Consider the following 21,683-nt stretch of genomic DNA (forward strand, 5'->3'; position numbering starts at 1 on the left):
GCTTGGTCCCTGCTTCACGTGTAGAGCAGCTCCACCTCCTAACAGCAAAAAGGTAGAGGTGATTGTAGTAACCCTTCTGTGTCCATAGGATACTCTGCAGTGATCTTCCTCCAATATCACATCTAATAAACAGATGTAAGGGGAAAAAAGAAAAGGCTGGAGCTGCAGCAGTTAACAGGATAAGACAGTCCTCCAGGTGAGAATGTAATACAAACAGCAGCACCCTGGGACAAGAGAACATCAAGTACCAACAGCTACTGCCTTGGTATGTCACAGCACTGCCAGGGGAACGGTTTGCCTTCACTACGATGGAGTACTGAACACTCAGAAAAGCAATTAATGAATTGAGAACTTTCATATACTAATGAGGAGATCATCTGAGTTCAGAGGAAGGTGAAGGGATCATTTGACTCAAATAGAGAAGACCAGTATTAACAGAAAGGTCTCGCACTGAAAGACAAAAAACAGCGCATGCACAGCTACCAGTGACTGGGAGCTGGATTCAACACTTCTACTCCAAAAACCATCCCACTGCACTCACTTTTTTCAGTTAAGATAACAAAATTAAATAGAAGAAAGCACACAAAGGCACAAGTTAGTCACCACAACAAGTCACCAAACAGCTGTGGAACTTTCTCCCACAGGGTTGCTGTTTTGGGGGAGAAGGGGGAAAGAGGCACTTTCTTAAAAGCTAATTAAAAAGTATTTAAAAAAATAATGAACAAAAAGATGCTCAAGTCTAAATAAAAGAATAAACTAAGTCCTATGATACAGTATAGGTTCATAGAAAGGTTTATGACCCCCCTGCCAAAATGTCATCAAAATTGTAGGTTACCTTTAAGTGAAGCCACAAGCATATCTACATGTTAATAACTGCTTTCCCATTCCAGCAGGCATTTTCACAATACAAAACTCAGTTTTATTTAAGCTAATTTATGTGTTCTTTCCCTCTTTTAACAAAGTTGGGATAACCAAAAGATTATTCAAGTACTGAATATGAGAATTAGACTTTTTTTTATTACATGGATCAAAATAATTTTAAATTTTTTTTAAAAAGTCCTCCCAAGTCTGCTCTGTCTGCTCAGAAAATGGAAAATATACCAATCTTAAATGTTACCATTGCAGGGCCTTGAGGGGAAGACGACAATCACGATGCCATCCATCACCTTGGAAGTGACAGGAAAAAGATAAACCATATACGATTCCAATTTAAAAAAGAAAAAGCAACAAAACGAGCCTCTGGGAAAATACCAGTCCTTCTGCTGGACATCTGAGCTAACACCTCCAGCTTCATCAGCACATCACTCATACCACAGTCCTTGACCTTAACATCAACCAGAAACCCACGCAATGCACACGGTGAGAACCCAGCTGGATGATGGATGCCCCATGTTGCTCACCACCAGGTCCTGACACAGGGAACAGCCGGCAGCTATTTCCCATTAGCCCAATGCCTACTTCTGCTACAATAACCTTCTTGTGACATAGGCCGCTCAAGGAAGCCAGCAGTCCACAAAAGCCCGACTTACGGCTCACTGGATGCGTTTCAGGGACTGCCTCCAAGGAACAGGTGATCCTGCTCACATTATGCCATAGCAGCAACTTTTGCCACTGTCTTCTAACAAGCACAGAATGGTTGTGGTACAGAAACAGCACATCCATGATCGAAATGCAGCAACAGCAGCGTGCCTTAAAGGGCTACATACAGACAGAAAAAGTCCATTGTGAAGACATCTTGCACCTCCTATTCTAAATGAATGCACACAACTAACTGAATTAATTCAGGCTGTAAAAGGAGTTTTCCACTTCCTAACTAGATATCTTCTCACAGTGATTGTAATGCCTTCACGAGCAATAAGTACTAACACAAGTTGACAGATCGTACCACTGAGATTTCAGAGACGTGATCAGTTCTTTACTGCAAGCTTTCAAGAGGGAGAAGGAAAATCAAGAACATACTGAGTAAGTGAAAAACGCTCTGCACTGGATTATGCACAAAGTAGCAGCTGTCACATTGTGAAGTTTGCACCTTCAGGCCTACTCTGCAGCTTGGACAAGTCCGTTTGCGCGTTACGAGACAAGCTTCAGAACCTTGTCAGGAGCCAAAAGCTGCAGCTGCTTCGCATCAGCTTTCCAGATGGTAACCCACATTAGTAGTCAGCCAGAGATTATGTTCAAAGTATCCTGCCTCTCCCTCCTCCCTTTGATTTAAGGGCTGTCACTGCACATCAGGCAAAATATTTACAAACTACTGCTAATGGACACCATCAGTATGGTGAACATCAGCAGTACCAGAACCGAAGATAAAGGGGATGAGGAGGGCAGCCCTTCAGTCATCTTTCCATTGCTCTTTCCTACTCTCAATGTAAATATCCATAAAATAAAACCTCAAAAACTCACCTCAATGTGGTACACAGACATGTTACGTACATATAATGTAACCACGTTAACGGTTTTGTCACCTGCATTTGTATTCAGTCAGACAACCCCTGTACTGTTGTTGAGCACACTCCTGACTCATCGTACAAAAAGAAACCTTTAAAATATTTGAGACAAAAGAAGTCCCAGCAGTTTTTTATTAAAAAAAAAAAATATATATATATATATATTTGATAGACATCCCATTCAGTAATTCAAGTTTAAAACACACAATATGGCTGAAGAAATCCCCTTGCCAGCTGAGGGCATCCCCCCAAGCCCTCCACAAACAGGAGGGAAGGAAGATCTTTTTCAGAAACAAAAAAACCTGCAATTACTTCCAACTTCATCTCCACCATTCCTCTGATCTTTGCAGTTTGAAAGGAGTCCTTCCACATGCAGCGACACACGAGCCAATGTGAAGCAGAAGCACTGAGGAATTGCATCAGAAATCAGCAGCAGAGAACGTGGCAGCTGCAAAAACAGCCTGCAAAGAGGTTTCAGGTCTGACCACTCGATCCACTCCTCTCATTTCAAGTGAGAAAAACGACCTGCAATTCTACAACCAAAGGACGTGGTGTATCCAGACAGGAACAAAGAATTCAGAGGAGAGGCCTCACAAGCGTGGATGTGACTGCTGAACTGAGAGCAGCTGGGGGAAAAGATGGTGTTTAACAGGACAGTACTAAAAAACAGGGAAAAGGAAGGAGAAGAGATCGGAAAAAGGTAACATTTAGCAGAAGGAAAAAGACAACCTACTTCATTCAGATGATGGCCCCAGATCTAAAGCAGGGAAACAGAATAATATCCAAAGCTTTCTCCAACCCAGTTTAGACAATGAAATGAGCCTCTGCCAGATGCAAGTTGGACTCAAAAAGTCTGAAAAGCGCTATATTCTACAGGTTTACAAACCAGAAGGGCCAAGCAAGTCAAAGCCACAAAGTTATCCGAAGAATCGCTGGCAACTGTTCTAAAATACTATTTAATCTATGTTTCAAAGGCAGCAGGAGGAAGAAAAAAAAAAAGACTAAGAGGTACAGAACCATACTCAGCTTTGCTTTCTTGCTCGCATGGGAAAACCCCATCAGCAAGTTAAAAATACCAATCTCGTTTTGTAATTGCTTGCATACTGAGGCAGTCTTATCAGCAAAGACATCATTGAAAAAAAAAAAAACTGAAGGAGGGAAGGAGAGAGAGGGAAGCTGTATGCAGAAATGGCAAGAAAACAGAGAAGATGTTTGATGAATTTGGCTCAGGCCCTGCAGTAAGCCTGGAACAAAACAAAACACAAAAACAAGCTGCCCTAGGCTGATGAAGTGGGGAGTGGCTCATCTGAGCTTTGCACTGCTAACAAAACTATTTCAACTATGAACTGCCCGAGCAGACTATCAGTTAAATAACTAACTGAACTGGTATAGCCATAAACTGGTAAGGCAGACATTTCCATCACATTCACGCCATGTTTTTAAAACAAAACTAGTTACATAATTTTTAATTCCACTACCCAAAATGGACTGGCCAAGTAAAATTTAAGCTTATTTTAAACAGACTCAATCTTTCATTTGCAGGATAAGTTACACAGATAGCAAAGTGTTCTTCCCAGTTCTCTGCATGCCAGACCATCACCCTGAGACTTGCTCTGCTCCATTCACCTCCTCCAGCCACAGGCTGGCAGGCCTGGCTATGACTCTGCAAGTTCAAGGTTCTTCCAGTGAAGGAAAAGATCAGAAAAATCATTGAACGAACATTTGTTCAAGAAAGGAAATACGAAAACACCTTTCAAAGTCATCATCCACCTGTGCCATAACCAAGCTCAACACCTCGGGCACCTCACAGCCAGGCTCAGCAGCCTCAGAACCGCACTGCAGGCCAAGGACATCAGCTCTCGTACTCAGCTCCTTTAGAGAAGATAAAATGGCAGGTGCCAACTCCTCACCATTTCCTCCTCATGGTGTCAACACACCATGCTATCAGCACTACAGTTAGGAGAATGCTATGGGTACCACTCCATTTGCAAGCCTTATGATGACCATTTTCCAAATCCACACCTCACGTTCCTCCACTCCCCATCACTGTGCACCGTGATGCCTCCTATCTCATGTTCCTTCACTCCCCATCACTGTGTACCGTGATGCCTCCTATCGCCCCACAGTCCCAGCAGCCTCATGGCACACATCTGGTCATTCCTCCCCCTAACTTCACTCCTCATTTTCCCTGCTCTAAGCCCACACAGGCCCTTCCTGCTTTACCAGCTTTTTCTCCCAGCTCAATAAGTGCTCCATGCAGAAGGGTATGCACACAGCCCAACACAGATCAGAAGCCCATCTCCTAGCAGCCTCCTCAGCACCAAGCTCACTGCACCTCTTGTATCTACATGCAATCCACATGCACTTCAGTCGCAAAGAAGACAGTGGAGTTTTTGCACCTTCAGAACATCGTAACAACCATGCAAGTCTCACCTGTCCCACCTGCTTATTTTTCAGTCGCTTCCATTTCTTTTAGATCACAGCCTCCTAAGCTGCACCATTTTCCTTCTGGCAGGCAAGAAACTGACATATCTATCAGTTGTGAATGCTAAGAACAGTACTGCCAATCCCATGTTGCTGCTCATTTTCCATGGCACTGCAAGCAAAGAAGGCAGTCTAACCACAGACTGCAGAAAAAGCAGACTGCATTTGCCTGCATTAGGCTGATTTTCAGAAAATATTACCAGCTGTACTTATAACAGCTTTTACAAACTCATTCATTTAGGAGGGACACATTTTATTCCTACCTTCTCCCTCTACAATTTGTGCATGCATGCCTCTCAGATTTTTTGGTTTTGTGGGTGTTTTGCTTTTTAATTATATGAAATCCTTTAAGTTGACCATCGTCACACCTGCAGACTGCCTACACTTTTCTCTCTCATCCTCCTCTTCCTCTATCCTTCCTTGCTTTCCCACAGCATCTAGCTACGACCTTTTCACCCCATACCAAGAACAGAACCACCTCTCTCTTGAACAGCTTTGAATGCTAATTCCTCCCTCCTTCATGGAAGGATCTTAAATTCACTCACTCCAAAATACTGCTGCACCCTGAAATCCTCTGGTATCCTCTTCTAGAACACGCCACCCTCCCCCTGCCTTACCATATTCATTCTTCATCTTCCTCTACAGTGAGCATTCTGAATGCCCTCCCTCCTTTCCCTGGGTCATTCTTTTTCTCCCTGCATCATAACTGCCTTCCTCCCTTCCTCCTTCCAAGTAAATTATTCACACTATCAACAGCACAAACCTTATCTTTAATCTACAGTCCAATATGGAGCTACTTCTAAAAGGCAGGATGCTCAAGGCAGAGAATGCAGTGCACCCCTCACTTCTGAAAAAATAAATAAATAAATAAATAATAAAAAAAAAATACACAGTTCAGTGAATACAAAGTTTTCCAACCCTGCACAAAACTGTCACCAAGTTATAGCTACAGAAACCGCTTCCTCTAAACAAATCTTGAGACCCTGATATCATAAAGGGATCTTTTGCCTTGGAAAATGTTGTTTGCTGCCTGTATTCAGGCTTTCAAAAACAAATTAAAGCTAAAAACACCTGTTCTGAGCAAACAGCAGTTAAAACTTCAAGCACTCGTGCTAGTCACAAAAAGCATCCTTCCCTGCTACAGGATGTTCTCTATCAGGCTTCTACCAGGGTAAATAATGACTCCATTGACACCATCACTGTCATCACTTCTCTCACCAACTTGCAAGACTATTTCATCCCATTACTGTAATACTGTTCTCAGAGATTTATTAGCAGAGTGGCATAGGGACATCATGGCAATCCAAGTGAAAATGGTTATTATTTCCATATTTTGGCAAGGAAGATACAGTGGGAGTTTCTCAGAGCTATCGTGGACAACAAAAAGGTTTCACCAACACTAAGTGTGTAATGAAAATCATTTCTAAAGATTTTTCACAATTCATCTTTCAAATAAGAATGAAGAAAAAGCAGCACATCAGAACTGAAATATTTGAAAGCATTACAGCGATGCACTTTGAGCCTGCTTGCACAGCAGCGATCAAGACCCCAATGGGAAGATGCATACAATGTGCTGAACCAAAAGAACACCCACAATTCAAGAAAAGGACAAAACCCAAATCTCAAATGTAACCTGACTATCTAAAGCTGAACCAGAGACTCAGATACAAGTGGGAAATAGCAGAAAACGCAGCTGGACAAAAAGTGGCATACTGAGAATTCACCTTCACCTTGGAAGCACCATGTAGAAGCCAAAACCAAAGCAAGCTTGGTCTATGTAAATGCTAGAATTTATCTTTCCTTTGAAAGAAACTTCGCCGGAGCAAACGTTTCAAGTTCTTTGGTTTTTAACATAAATGCAATCGCACCAACATCTGCTTTAAAGTCACCAAAGACAGGGAGAGGATATACTGGAAATAAAGAGATTCGTGCACTGCCTCGCACTTTCCAAGCACCCACCGTCAGTCCCTGCCAACACCAAGTTCGGCCTAACACCTTATCCCACCTGGAATGGCAATTTTAGTTCTTCCCAGGAAGGAGCCAAGGCAGTGCTCCCAGCCCCGCAGCATCGCTCAGCAGCTTCCAGCCAGCGCGGGCGGCCAGGAGCCCCGGGAGCAGCGGCAGGAGGCGCGCAGGTCAGCACGCCTCAACGCAATGAGCGCGCTCTGTGACATGGCACGACTTCGTCCGTCAAATTAATCAATGAGATCGCTTTTAATTCTTCATAAATATGTTTCGCGTAAACACGCGGTCTTCTCCGTACCAACGGCAGAAACTCAGTTCTGCTCGCAGATCTCCAGGCAATCACCAGACACCCTGACTTCCCTAATAGGTAAGAAAACCTCAGGCCTCTGGCAGCTTCTGCCTGACGCCATAGCTAATTCCACACCCCCTTTTTTGACAGCGTTGAAGGCGGTCGGGCCGCCGCCGTCTTCCCGCGCACTTACCGCTCGTTACGTTACCTTACCGCTCGTTACGTTACGTTACCGCGCTCCCCCCCCTCCCCTGCTCGGCGCGGCCTCCGTTGCGCCCCGCACCACACCGCTTCCCGCCCCGTACGGCGCTGCCCCCGGCGCCCCGCCCCGCCGCCGCTCCCGGCTCGGCGCCCACCTTTCTGCAGCAGCAGCTTCACCTCGCCGTTCTCCTCCCGGCCCGCCGCGCTCAGGGCCCCGCCGCCGCCATCTCCGAGCGCGGGCAGCGCTCCATGCTTCCTTCTCTCCTTGTCTCGCTTCTCCTTCGGCTTCTTGGGCTTGGCGGCCTCTCCGGCCGGAGCCGGGCGGTGCCGGTGGTGGCGGTGCTGCGGGCAGGACGGGGAGGGAGAAGCGGCGGACGGCAGCAGCAGGGCGGGCGGCAGCAGCTTCCGGGGCAGCGGCGAGGGGAAGGCAAAGCCGGCCGAGCTGACGGAGGGCCCAGGCGGCAGCGCGGCGAAGCCCCACGCAGCGGGGTTCCCGTAGCTCGGCACCGCCGCGGGCAGCGGCTGCTGCTTGCCGCTCCCGCCGCCGCCGCCCCCTTCGCCGTTGACGCGCTTGGCGCCCTTCGGGCCCCTCTCGTCGGCTCCCTTCAGCTTCTTGGAGGCTGGCTGCGACCCGCGGGAGGCCTTCGCATCCGGGCCCGGCCTGACGCAGAACGGCTCTCGCTCCGGCGACGCCGCGCCACGACCGGAGCTCGGCGGCTCCGCCATTTTGCGCTCCTGCTTCTATTTACTCTCGGCTCGCTTCAACCGACAGAACCGGGAGGGACGAGGGGGCGCCCCCTCCTCGCCCAATCGGCGGAGGCGGCGCCGGAGAGACGGCGCGATCTGCCAATGGAGTGGCGGGGAAGGGGCGGGCTCTGAGGGGATTGGGGACGGCGAGCTCGGCCGAGTGCGTAGTTGGGGAGCGGGGGCTGCGGGCGCTGCAGCTCGAGGGTGGGCGGCGCTGGGCGGGGCGGGGTCCGGTTCCAGCCATAACCCCAACCCGAAGCCCAGGTCGGAGGCTGTGGCGCGGGGCGGCGGCCGGCGCGAGGGACTGCGTCACGGGGAGGCGCTCCTCGGAGCCGGCGCGGTCGGGCGGAGGAGCTGCGACGCGTGAACTGACCGCGCGTGGCGGCGAGTTTCCTTGGGAACGCTCCTTTCCGACGCAGTGGGAAGAGCAGGGCAGCTCCCGCTGCGGGCTTTGTCTGTCGGGCCGCTGCCGAGCGGGGCGCTTTGTTGAGTTTTGTGTTCGCTGCGTAAGATGGATAAAGCCCGGAGTTGGGCTTTGGGATTGGTTGCGCTGTTCTTTCCTGCTTCCTTTTGAGCTGCTGCTGCCGGGCTGTACGATAACCTCACTGCTCACATCCAGACGTGGCCCGCGCAGAAATGTACCGCCTGCCCGAGGCAGGAAGAACAGCCCGTGCCTTTTAGTTCCTCTGCAGATGAGGAGTTGATGTGCCTCGTGGCGACTCTGCAGGCTGTAAAACCCTAAGTCCCTGCTGCTATCCGCAGCACGTCAGCGGTGCGTCGAGTCCGTTCAGCGCGCTTCTGCTTTGGGTGAGATATCGCTGTTTGTTCAAACTCTCAGCTTTGGGAACGTTGAGAACAAAAGAACAGCGCTTCCAAGGGCTTCGATCTTCAACAGGAGGACACCCTCGTGCTTTCGCCCAGAGGAAACTGGCACGGCCCCCGGAGCCTCCCTGCCAAGCCCAGCCCCACACCCGCGGCCCAGAGGCAGCGCAGCCGGCAGTACGGCGATGTCTCCTTTGCTTTCCCTGGTAGCACGTTCTGCTTGTAAACACAACGCCAAGTTTTTATTAGTTCGTTCTTGTGAAATTTCCATGGCAGAGCGAGGTGACGTAGTACCCAATTGTGTGTAATTGTTGCTTGTTGGAGTGCAGCGTGACTAATGTTTGGAGGCTTTCTGCTGCTATCTCCTACCTTCTTGTCAGCAAGGAAAATTATACGACGCCTGAAATTCCAGTGCCAGCTCTGTGTTTAAGTTCCCCCAATCCTCCTACAGCGTGGCGTATGTGAAATAGGTGTTGTCCTCAGCCCTTCTTCGGCCCTTGCAGAGTGACAGAATGCATTAAATTGCTGCCCCACCCTCACGGTGAGCATCCATCCCAAAATATTTAAATCAAATATCCATGTGTCTTTCTTTGTAAATGCGGGCCGTTTGAGAATAGGTTGTCTTCAGTGTTACAATAAAAAGGCAGGCCTACCTTCAGTATTGCACACAATATTTTACTACACTTTGATAACAGTGGGAAGGCAAAATCTGTACAAAGCAATGAAAGAGCGCATCTTGCATAAGTACCTGTTTAGAATCACAGATTCATTCCAATGTAAAGAAGAAACAGCAGAATAAATGTGTTTATAGTAAAACATTAGGCACTGTCCAGTTCTGGGCTCCTCAGTTCAAGAAAGACAGGGAGCTGCTGGAGAGAGTCCAGCACAGGGCTGCAAAGATGGCTGGGGGCATGGAGCACCTCTTGTGTGAGGAAAGGCTGAGAGACCTGGGGCTGTTCAGCCCAGAGAAGAGAAAGCTGGTGATTTCATCACTGTTTATAGATATCTAAAGGGTGGGAGCTGAGTGGATGGGGCCAGATTCTTTTCAGCTGCCCAACAACAGTGCAGTGGACACAAACTGGAACGTAGGAAGTTCCATACAAGCGTAAGGAAGAACCTTACTGCGAGGAGGACAGGATGCTGGGAGCTGCCCGGAGAGGTTGAGGACACTCAAAACCCACCCAACCGCTTTCCTGCGTAACCTGCTGTAGGCAGCCTGCTGTAGCAGGAGCTGGACTAGAAGATCTGCAGAACTCCCTCCCAACTCCTATGATTCTGTGAAAAATGTTGCCCTAAACCAGACTGTAACAGAGTGGTACAGCAGTGGCTGTGTGGCAGCCCTCACCCTGCAGTGGCTGCTCTGAGATTTACGAGCTTGAGAGCCTCTGTGGGAATCACTCATCTGCGTGGCTGCAGCAGGATACGGAACCCACAGTGCGCAGACAATAGGAGCTGAGTTTTTCCAGAAGACTTTAAATGGATTGTGGAAACTAGATCGACGTGCTTCTCTCTATCATTCTGTGTGCACGAGGGACATCTGTGATCATTTTCAAGACCATAAAAAAGAAAAGAGGCAAAACCATAACAGAAAAAATGCCAGATGTGTATCAGTTCAGTGTCCAACACACATTAAGGATAAGCTTGGCAGAGTACTGCTTACTACAAACGTGTTGCCACTTTAATGAAAATAATTATGAAGTATCAAAAGCGAATGTAATGGATTATTAATCAAAACACTTGTTTAAATACACCATCTTGTTGCACCTAAGTGCTGCACACAGACGGATCAAATGCTTTTGGCTTTATACTCTTTGCTGCTGACCAGAGCAATGCAACAGAACCTTGTTGATGTCTCCAAATAAAAATACCGCTTTCTGAAACGTTATTTCAGTTCTTGACAGCCCCACCAGCTTGGTTTCCATGCACCCATTCTCTTGGTTTGGCGTCCATTCAGTTTTTAGCTCAAGCGTGGAAATAAGTGTGCCAAGAGTAAATTGAAAACATTTGATAACACTTAGGCATCTTTATACTGGTTTTTTTATGTTTTTTTTTGTTGTTGTTGTTTTTGTCTACAAAATAAGCAAAATGCAATTATTGCTGCTATTACTTTTTTTTCTTGCAATTCATTAAAAGCCAATCTGTTCACCTTGGGAAATCGAGGGGAAAATGAGCCTTCTTGTGCGTAGAGAATGTGCTTACGTCATGTCACAGTGTCATTAACTTTAGAAGACCAGAAAAGCATTGTTTTCTATAGCCACAGTTTTCAGAACAACCAGTGGCACATCCAAGCACTTTGCAATTAGCACCCAAACAATTGAACTGGATGGGACAGCCGGGACTGGCGCGGCCCTGGAGTGGCAGCTGCTGACAGCACGAGCCTCGTGCAGCACTCGAAGAGTTCCCACCCCGTGCTGTGCTCTCACGTCCTTCACAACAGGCCAGAAGGAGTGGAAGTTTCCCCACGGCCTTTCCTCTCAGAAGCAGCTGAGGAACTTGTCCCTTTTCTGGCTGCTCAGGGTCAGACATTTGGAGCAGGGCAGACAGCCAGGGCCAGGAATGCCTTTTATTACAGCGTTCATCTGCCAACACTCAGAATCCATCAATCCCACAGAAGGGAGGAGCTTACGCTGCAGAGAGGACCAGAAATAATCACATCATTTAATGCTTTTCCAAACACCATCTTACTGCCAGTCAGCTCTTAACGCTGTGTGACGGCTTGCTCTTTCTCACTTAGCTCCTGTAGTTCTTTTCTGAAGCATGGAGCAATGGGGCAAACTTGGGAAGCACTGACCTACACAGTTTCAAATAATACCTTCCTGCAATTGAAAAGACAATTTGTTTTGCTGGTGTCTTCAAAGGACACAAAATAATGAAGGCTATTTAAGGGGTCCCCAGGAATTTTCATTTTAAAAAAGTGTAATTAATGACAGAAACATCAGTATGAAAAAGGATGCAAGTGAAGCAAAACTCTACTTCCCTTCATTTAGGAAGGGAAGGGGAAACAGAAGTCCTACTCATTTGTTTTTTCCAGCAAATATTCACTTAGAAATGAGTTTTCTGCAAACACAGCTGCCTGTCAGTGACTGGAGTTTCAGCTCTGAGTGTGACAGAGGGCTCCGTATTTGCTCTCCAGGACAGGGAGCTGCTGTAGCCACGTTTCCAGGAACAAATAAGCTGAACTCTATCTGCCTGGACTTAAAATAGCCACATAGCTCATCGTTCCTTCAATACCAGCTTGTCTGTTCTACAGGAGCCTTGCAGCAGAAGAACTGCGGGCTTCACAACACAACAGCAATAGTGAATAGTATTGTAAATCTCATTTTTACCAATACCCTTATATCAGCATGTCCTTCAATCGATTCATTGGTTGCTTTACTGAAGTGAAAATACCAAGACTTTTTCAAAGATGAGGAAAATTGATCAATAAAGCTAGATTAGGCTGTAACTGAAGGATGAAGGAATATCTTATGGGCTTTCAAAGGCCGTTGTAACTGCAATAAAGATATCAAGATATCTGTAACAGCAGATACACTTTTTTGCATGTAAACAAAGTTCTTTGTTCAATTATAATACAGACATTACAAAAAATACATATACCTATGTATATAGAAAGGCATGTATACGAGGGTTGCTCTGAAAGTAATGCCTCCCCATTTTCTTATGTTGGTCCATGACATCAGGGGCGGATGTTGGTGGTATGGCAGTAGAGGTTGAACCTTCCTGCCAATATCACATCACATTTTGTTGCCGTGTGGCAAATGGCAGCAGAAGGGCAGAATGACAGAATGGCATCTGAGATAGAAGTGTGTATGAAACAAAGGTGAGGAGCTGAATTCCTCCATGCGGAAAAAATTGCAGTCTGACATTCATCAACACTTGCTGAATGTTTGTGGAGACCAACGTTCTCCAGTTAGAGTGGATGTGAGCACAGTGAGTGGTGTATTTCAGCAGTGGTGACAATTATAGTGGGCACCTCTGCTGGTGCAGGCTGTTGCTCATCGATGATGAAAGTGTATTGCTAATGGTGGTGACCGTTGAAAAAATAGTGTTTGTAGCTGAGAATTTGCTCTATTGAATAGTGTTATTGAGCTCTTTGTATCCACTGTAGTTTCCATGGAAATAAATAGGAAGCATTACACTTGGAGGAACTTACACACTTCATATCAAATTCAATCTCTGCAGCAGCTGCATTCAGTGGGAGCTCCACGTAACCTCCAGCACATGCCTGCACTATGTCATGGGCAGAGGAGTAAGAGTGGTTCCAATTACTGCCCATTTACAAACGATTCCCAACAAACCTGTTTTAGTGGTAGTGTGATCAAGACAAAGACTACATCCATCTAGAGAGGTGGTTTATTTGGTCTCTGACAGCATTAAGCAAAATCAAGTTATATCTGAAAGGTTCTATCAGAAAGCTGGGGAACACCTTTTCTTTTAAGTGCTCCACATACCCTGAAGTGAATAAAGTACGGCCCAGCAGCTGTGGGTAACTATCAGCAAGCAGAAGGAAACTTCATACAGAAAATGCCTAGACAGTAAGAAGTTTCATTATTTTAGTTGCAGAGATTGTACAGAGCTCGGAAATCCAAGGCATTAATGTGCCTTGTCATCCCCATCCGGAACTCCCTGGAGAGAAGCTCTTGCTGTTCTCCTCTCATAAAACCTTGGAATTCATTTATTGGGCTGAATTGAGGTTACTGGGCTTTCCCAGCTCAGGCCTTAATGCTTTATCTCCGCCTTTTGCCGCTGTTTCTGTCCTGGAGAAAAAAGCTGTAGTTTTTATCTAAGTAAATCGAGCAACATTGTCTCTCTTTTTGTTTGTTTAGTTTTTTTTTTCCCCCAAATGTTGTAATAATTTTTTCTTCTATACAGAAGCAACACTCACTGTGCCCATATACTCGGTTGTACGAAGCAGCTGAACAAGGAGGAAAGGGTAACTGCAGGCCAGGCCAGGTAGCACTGAGGGGTAAAATCCCAGCACTGCACAGCCTGAAGGCAGTTCATCTTTCACCGTTCACCTCAGTTTCCCACTCGTACAAAGAACAGTAGCTATGTGGAAAGCTATACAATAAAGAGCTTTATGTCTTCCCACAGGTCGTGCTCCCATTGGAGCTTCTTGGGCCAATGGCCGCAGTGACTGCAGGAAGCAGCTCGTTCAGAGTAAGTGCTGCAGGGAGGACAAATCTGCTGTGAGAATCCTTGGGTTGTCTCTGTTGTACTGATGTAACCAGATTGTTGTGCCTGAAGTTTCTAGACCATGCAAGTAGAAAAGTCCTCAAACGAGGGCTGGGTAGGGGGAAGATACTGCAATTACATCTCATTAGAATATACTTACACGAAATAAGGACACCCAAAGCATTTAAATGTACATCTTGGGTGGCATGGAAGGGTTTCGGGATCCAGTCATGATGGGATGAACGATGTTAAAGCGAGCCTAACACAGAACGACCACACCTGGATCCTGAACACAGGCAAGAACCCAACTCCTCCCCACCTTGCTGACATCACACTGCAGTGGCAGTGTGCTGAGACACGCACAGTCCTGCCCTGCTTGGAGGCAGGAATGCTGCACACACCATGGGCAGCCCCAGCCTGCAGCGAGCGCTGGGGCAGGAGTCAGCAGGGCTGCTGGGCCAGAAAGCAGCCAGACCATCTTTCATGGAGAAAATGGAGCTTCATCACAGGAAGAAGAGATACTGGGAAGGTGTTACTTGATACACGAGTATCACGGAGCTAAAAATAGGCCCCAGCTCACCCTTTGAATATCGTAACGGAGGTTCGCTGCGAGATGCCATGAAGCCACACAGAGTGCTGTTCTCTGGGGTTACTGTTTCACGTGTTCTGCTCTCTAGCAGAGTGAGGATGTGTTTCATTGCTTCAAGTACTGAGGTAGGCGCAGCAACACAATGAGCTGTTCTGCAAGAACTCCTGTGGGTTTCATGGGTGGGGACAGATGGTGCTCCAGGGCTGACCCACTGCCACAAGTGATGCAGAGGAGCCCTGAGTTAGAACACAAAGCACAGAGATTTGCAACAACACTTCGCACAGCCTGGGTGCTCTGACAAGCTCAGGAAGAGAACTGCTTCTTAGCAGCATTCCCTGCAGGAGGCAAAGCCTGCTGCAAGCCCACCTACCAGGCGGAGCTGGAGAAGAGCCCCATGCTTGGTGCAACCAAGAGAAGACAGGCATTGCTTGAGCTCCAATAAAGTCCTAATTCCTTCATTGGTTTTTAATTAGAAAAGTTAAAAACAAAAACAAAAAGCTATTTTGTGCACCAAGGGAGCCCCAAACCAAGTGGGACTCAGTTCCCCTAAACTGAAAAACTGAACAGGAAAAATAAATGAGTAACGGAGTTAAACTCAGGGCCAGCTTGGATAGCATGCAGTATCCAAAATGTGAAGTGCTCATTTACCTACAGTTCTATGGGGTAGATTAAAAAAAAAAAAAAAGTCTACCACTTCAGTGTTCTTTTCAGCCTCTCCAAACTTGTATTTATTTGCTGTCTAAGGACACAGAAGGGGAAAGAGCCAGCCAGCAGCACTGCTGAGAACTGCTAGCTGTTGCACTAGTCTCAGTACAATAACAGCTGATTTACATGATCAAAATCATTGCTTGTACTGCTTCCTTCTTATCAGCGCAGTGCACATTTGCAGACGTTCAGATAAATATACATTCACTGCACAGAAACGACTTCAAATTGCCACTGTTCAGGTGACACTTAAAGGTCTGAAAATCTAAACTGTGCCAATCACTGCTTCTGGGCTCATCCCTGGTCTCCCCACCTCCCCAGGACGTCCCAAAGCAGCATCCTTGCTGGCTGCCACCACCAGTTTCTCTCCCACCTGGGCAGTGATCTCTCCAGGACCTGTTCAGACACAGAAACGCCCATCCCTGCACGTGAATTTTATAAAAACTCAAACCCCAGCAATTTGTTTAACAGCAGAGACTTCCCTGTGCTGCACCCCTGCTGCCTAACCACACCTCTCCTGCCCTCCCAGGAGCTCTCTGAGCTGGGAACCTGCTCAGCAAGTTCATTTGGGTTTTCCAGCACCCGCAGGCACTGGCAGCTCCCTCCCTGTGCCCGCTGCCATTCAGCCACCACCATCTCCCTCCTGAGCCAGCACCAGCTCCCTGTTCCTCCTGCTGCACCCACCTCACTCTGCACCAGGCAGAGATCGGGATGCGTTACCTCCATCTTTTGGATGAGGTCCCACCAGGCAGCCCCACTCCTGCAGGGCTCACAGATTGCTCTCTGCTCACCCCAGGACGGGGCTATGAGTCACCACCTGATTAACTTGTTACAAAATCACAGTACATGTGCTTCCCCAAAACCACCCCAGTGGTGCGGGCTGTTCACACCAACTGGAAATGTAACCCCACATTACTTAGCAAAGCTCACAGGCTATTGCAGTTTCTGAACTGTGTTGTGTAAAATACTGAACTATTTTATTTTAATATTATGTCTAATTCCCAGCCTTCAACTGGTGGGTTCAGTGGTATTCAGGTATCACAGCAGCATATAGAATTGGCTCTACCAGCTCCAACCTTCTCTCACTTAACGGTCGTCAGGGCATGAAAGACAGACCTTTAGCAGGGGTGAAATTCCAAAGAGAAGTGTGCTGGGCAGCACTGGTATCACACCATCTAAGTGATATCATCCAGTTGCATTCAGCACAGCATTCTCAGCAAACCACAAAACTATTCCAGAGATGCAGCAAGGCAGTGATCAGCAAGAAAAAAACACGAATAGCAAGACAGAAAGAGCTGATTAAAAAAAATAAATAAATAAGTGTAGCTGAAGATTTAATTTCGGATTAACAAAGCTGATTTTTTCCTTTTGCCATTAGGCTGGAGATAGAACACATGCAGATAGGCACAGTCCTGCAGCACAGCTCTCCTCTGCTGGCCCGTGGCACATCCAGCATGCTGCCCTTGGTGCTCTGTGTTATAACCATAGCACGCTCTCGGAACAGTGCAGCTCTTCACTTGACTGGAAAGCCCAGTCCTCTGTGCAATCTCAGCTATGATATGCTTAGAACAGTATAACTATCTGAGCTGGAAGGGACCTTTAAAGGTCCTCTAGTCCACCCCCCCCTGCAATGAGCAGGGACACCTACTGCTAGAGCAGGTGCTCAGAGCCCCATCTAGCCTGGCTTTGAGTATCTCCAGAGATGGGGCATCCACCACCCTTACTGTAAAAAACTGCTTCCTTACATGCAGTCTAAATTTCCTGGTTTAGTTTGAAACCACTTCCCCTTGTCCTATCGCAACAGACCCTGCTGAAGAATCTGTCCCCTTCCTCCTTACAGCCCCCCTCCAGATACTGAAAGACTGCTCTCAGGTCTCCCCAGAACCTTCTCTTCTCCAGGCTGAACAGCCCCAGCTCTCTCAGACTGTCCTCACAGGGGAGGCGTTCCATCCCTTGGATCATTTTTGCAGCCATCCTCTGAGCACATTCCAACAGGTCCATCCAGAGGACTATATCTGTGTTGCTCAAAGTGGGAAGCGTAGGAAATGTCCACCTCCTCAGCTGAAATCCCCAGCACAGCACTGACTGCTGCCCTTAGCAGAGCCCCAGAGCGCAAACATGAGCCTGCACACTCTGCTCAACAGCCCGGCACTGAGCTCCCTGTGGCTGCCTACATGCCCAAGTTACTCACACAACTGCTTGCAGGATTTAAGCCAAAATGCAAAACCTGATTTCTTGACTTGGCGTCACCACAGTAAGTATTTCATAGGGATGCACTATGCTGCAGCGGTCTGTGGAAAAGAGAGCCAAGATATACAGCTGCATAACAGATCGAGACCTGTTCCCAACTAAGCCTGCAGGGACACCAGCCCTCAGGAGTTCCCATTGCTGGATGGGAGCAGCGGGCCAATGAGGCTTTCTTCACTCACAGTCTGCATCAAGAGAGCTCTGAGCTTTGCCATGCAGCCTTCAGGACAACGCAAGTTCAGTGTTTGGTACAGAGCTGGAGGGTGACTGGGGACAGCACAGCATTGCCTCAGGGCAAGCGGGAAATTCTAGCTTTACTGACAGCCCAACACACAAATGCACATTTTGATCAAGTGTTTGCATTGAAAAAGTCAGAAAAAGTCACATCAAAAGAGCCTGGCATCCAGTGGCTGCTGCTGAAGATTGTTTCTATCCTCATACCGCCTAACAGGCCCAGAACACACTGAGGGTTCAGGAGGGCACTGCACTGGCTTGCCCAAGCCGCACTGTGCCCTAATTTCACACACTCCTTGCACTTAGCCCAGCTTTCAGCTCACACAGCAAAGCCCTTCCTGGAGTCACTTCCATCCTCAGGTGGTGCCTGGAGAGCAGCAATGACACATGAAAGGTCCTTTGCCTGCAGCATCCCATCACAACACACCTATGGCAGCAGCATAGAATCCCATGCAGCTTTAAAGGCTTTTAGACTGAATTACAACTCTGCTAAAAAAGCAGGACGCTGGTAATGCTCAGCACGTGACTTTCAGAAGACCTATGCTGCCCTGCAAACCCTGTGACAGAGGGAAATGAATTCTTATACGGCTCAGTAGAAAGCTTCAACTCACACTTCATCTACTTAGACCACTATAAAATGGTTTGCACTTCTAGAAGTTCCTAGATGGTAAATCCCCTTGCTTTCGAGCTTGCATACCAGCATCATCCACGTTACTCTTCATTCCAGGCAGATAACTGGGTTAATGCCATTCTCCTGTTTCACAAGCATCAGGAGAGCTAATGGCTGCAACGAACACATGTACACATCCACACGTTGCTAGCATGATGGCACCAAAGATTACAATAAACATTTGAGAGGCCCACTGCTTCTACACACACACCTTAATAGATACAGCCCCAGCAGAGCTTCAGAGACACTTCAGTACCCATGGGAGTGTGCGTATGTAATGCTTGAGCTTTTTGCCTCTCAAAACATTTAGTATTTGTTTTCATTCCATGCTTTCTTCTTCACTCTGTCTCCTGAAATTTCATTTTGGATTACGGTCAGCTGGCTCCCTTCTCAGACGCCTTGGTACCAGTTTCTAAATCACTGTGGTTTCAGATGCCTCCTCACTCCCCTAAAAGCCTTATTCCTTTTTCTGAATTCTCACCCAGAGCAGTGAGCACAGGGCCACAGCCAGGCACCTTCTGGACATTTTCAAGGAAGAGATCCGCAGCCTCGGGGCAGCTGTGCCAGTGCTCAGCCCTCTGCACAGCACAGCAGTGCTGCCTGGGGTTCAGATGGCACCTCCTGTGTTTCAATTTGTGCCCACTGCCTCGTGTCCCAGCACTGGGCACCACTGACAAGAGCCCGGCTCCAGTGCTTTTGTGCCCTCCCTTCAGGTACTTAGGGACACAGATGAGGTACTGCTGAGCCTCCTCTTCCCCAGGTTGTGCAGGCGTGGATCCCACAGCCCCTCAGAGGTGCTCCAGTCCCTGACATCACCATAGTGGTCCTTCACTGGACCATCACCTGATGAAAATGACTGACATTAAAATACCCCATTCTAACTGCAGACTGTAAATATCCTCCCCTGCTGCAAAATCCCCGATTTCTACACATCCAGCATCCCTCCCGTATCCCCACTTGCTCTCACCTGATCTTTCTGGTCTCACTGCATCACAGAGTTGCTGGTAAGGCAGAACCAATGTCCTCAATTATAGCTCAACAAAAAGTATTTTCCTGGATGTATATAATATCACACAGCAGCTGAGAGCACACAGTCCCCAAACTGAAGTTAGATCAGCCCATGGTCATGTCCTACCCAATGTGTTTAAACCAAAGAGAATTGCCCTCAGAAAGTGATGCAGCTTTCTGTCCACTGGGAACTACCGCCTGAAGCACGGTTTAACACTTGTACAAAGCAGCAGAACGCTGCTCCAAGGCAGTGCAACTAAGGACTAAAAGCAGCTATTGTGGCAGCACAGAGTTTGGAAGCCTGCTTGTGGTATTGCCCTTCATCTGAATCCATCCTTATAAAAGCCCACTTCCCAAGAAAATCAAGCTCTGATGGCAATACACAGAAGCCCGGAGGTGATCCTTTCAGACTTCTTGTTTTGCACAGGTGTGAGTGAGAAACTTCTTTAAGGAAAATGACATGCAAATGCAGCAGGCTTTCTTAACAGACACTGAGAAGTGTAACTGGACTGAGCAGTGCGTGGCTCTTTGCCACACTGAGCCAACTGCATACCTGATTCATGCTGCACTTCAAAGGCTGAGGCTAAAGAACCCTGGGAGGCGGCGGAGAAACAACCAGCACTGGAGTTACACTCTGGGAAAGAATGTATCAGGCTGATTTCAATACAGGTGGTCTAATTATTTGGTCTAGTTCAGATCCAGCGATAATTTTTAGGAACATTAATGAAGTATTCTAAGTCTCTCAGATTCAATTTCAGATAAACCACAGCAAAAAAGGTCTTGCTTTTTCTGATTAAGTTTTTGACGTGGTTTGTTGTTTTTTTTTTTTGTTTGGTTGGTTTTTGGTTTTTTTTTTGTGTTAGACTGAGTAACAGTTTGAAGTTATGCTGTGCTCATCTCTGTATCGCCCACAGACACAGTGACCTGGGCAGCTTTGGCCTTGCACTCAAAGCTGTCAGTTTTCCTGAAATGAAATAGGGAAAATATTAAATTCAGATGAACGTAAGCGCGCGACCATGAGCTGTAAAACAGATCTACCAAAGACTGAAAAACAGCAGCAAAAAAATAATAATAATAAAAAAAATAAAAAAAAAAATCAATGCAGGATGGTTTCAGTTTCATATTTGAAAAAGCAAAGCTGAGGATTTGCTATGACAAACTCAAACTTAGTCTGGAATACCATAAAACTCATGCAAATCTAAGGGGAAAAATATGAGCCCAGAAGTTCTGCACGGTACACATGATTTCTGACAGCCATGGCTCTGAATCAGAGTCAAATGTTAAAAGTGAATTATCCACAATCTGTATAGTTTTATATATTCCTGGTAAAGAGAAATGAAATGACCCTGAAAGTACACATCTAACATATATTTGGAAGTTTTCTTATGGAGCAGCTGCTTCAAGAAGTCTGTGCTTTGGACTGCCCAGAGGTAACAACAGCCCAGCACAGAACTGCAGAAGGTCTGTGAGGGGGAGGCAAAGTTCATCTTCTCTGCAAGGAGTGGAACTGGACCACCTTCATTCTGCAGGCTGCAGGACTGTCCTGCTGTGCCAGCTGCTACAAAGCAGGTAGCCACTGATACAGGTCAGCCCAAATGTCATCTGTGAGTGATTTTTTGTTAAATGAGTAATTGCAAAATCATACCTAGGGGAGCTAAGGTGAAGTATTTCAAGCACATTCAGTTCTTTGAAAGCACTCCCCAGGCAGGCCTGTACCAAACACACGGGGATTTCTCCAGAGTCCAAAACAGTTATTGCAGGTTATGTATCTTTTGGAAACGGTTTGCAGGGCTGCCATCTGTGCATTAGTTCTCCTTTAGCAGAGAGGCCCTAAAGGTACAAATAAACAATTTGACACAGCATTTCCATGGCTAAAGTTCAGACTAATAGACAGTTCCTCTACCAAAAATAAGCATTTTTACTCTGAACATGTCAGGCATTACTGCTAGCCACAGCTTTAAGTCATTAATAGAGATGAAGTCCTGAGGATCACTATTTGTATTCACATACAAAAGCTATAAGCTAAGCCAGGCTGCCACCCTTCCATCTATTTTACACTGCTTCTGAATATAGTTGTTTTCTTAAGAGTAAAAACACCCATAC

The 21,683-nt window shown here is 46.9% G+C and overlaps 1 protein-coding gene and 1 long non-coding RNA gene across 3 annotated transcripts in view; one reads left to right on the plus strand and one right to left on the minus strand.

The window, feature by feature from the left end:
* RSBN1L (round spermatid basic protein 1 like) overlaps positions 1–8,201 on the minus strand; it is a 44,797-nt gene extending 36,596 nt beyond the window's left edge. For both annotated transcript variants that reach the window (XM_085216701.1, XM_085216694.1), the window contains exon 1: positions 7,539–8,201. In XM_085216701.1, coding sequence (XP_085072827.1) covers positions 7,539–8,109 — 571 coding nt within the window. In that variant the 5' untranslated portion in view covers positions 8,110–8,201. The remainder of the gene's footprint in view (positions 1–7,538) is intronic.
* A 67-nt stretch (positions 8,202–8,268) lies between these two features.
* Positions 8,269–15,174, plus strand: LOC116216527 (uncharacterized). The gene is made up of 2 exons (XR_004159435.2): positions 8,269–8,937; positions 9,026–15,174. It is a non-coding gene; the product is annotated as an uncharacterized LOC116216527 (long non-coding RNA).
* The last annotated feature ends 6,509 nt before the right edge of the window (positions 15,175–21,683 follow it).

Source organism: Meleagris gallopavo, chromosome 1, assembly GCF_905368555.1.
Source record: "Meleagris gallopavo chromosome 1, MGAL_WU_HG_1.1, whole genome shotgun sequence".
NCBI classification, from domain to species: Eukaryota; Metazoa; Chordata; class Aves; order Galliformes; family Phasianidae; genus Meleagris; species Meleagris gallopavo.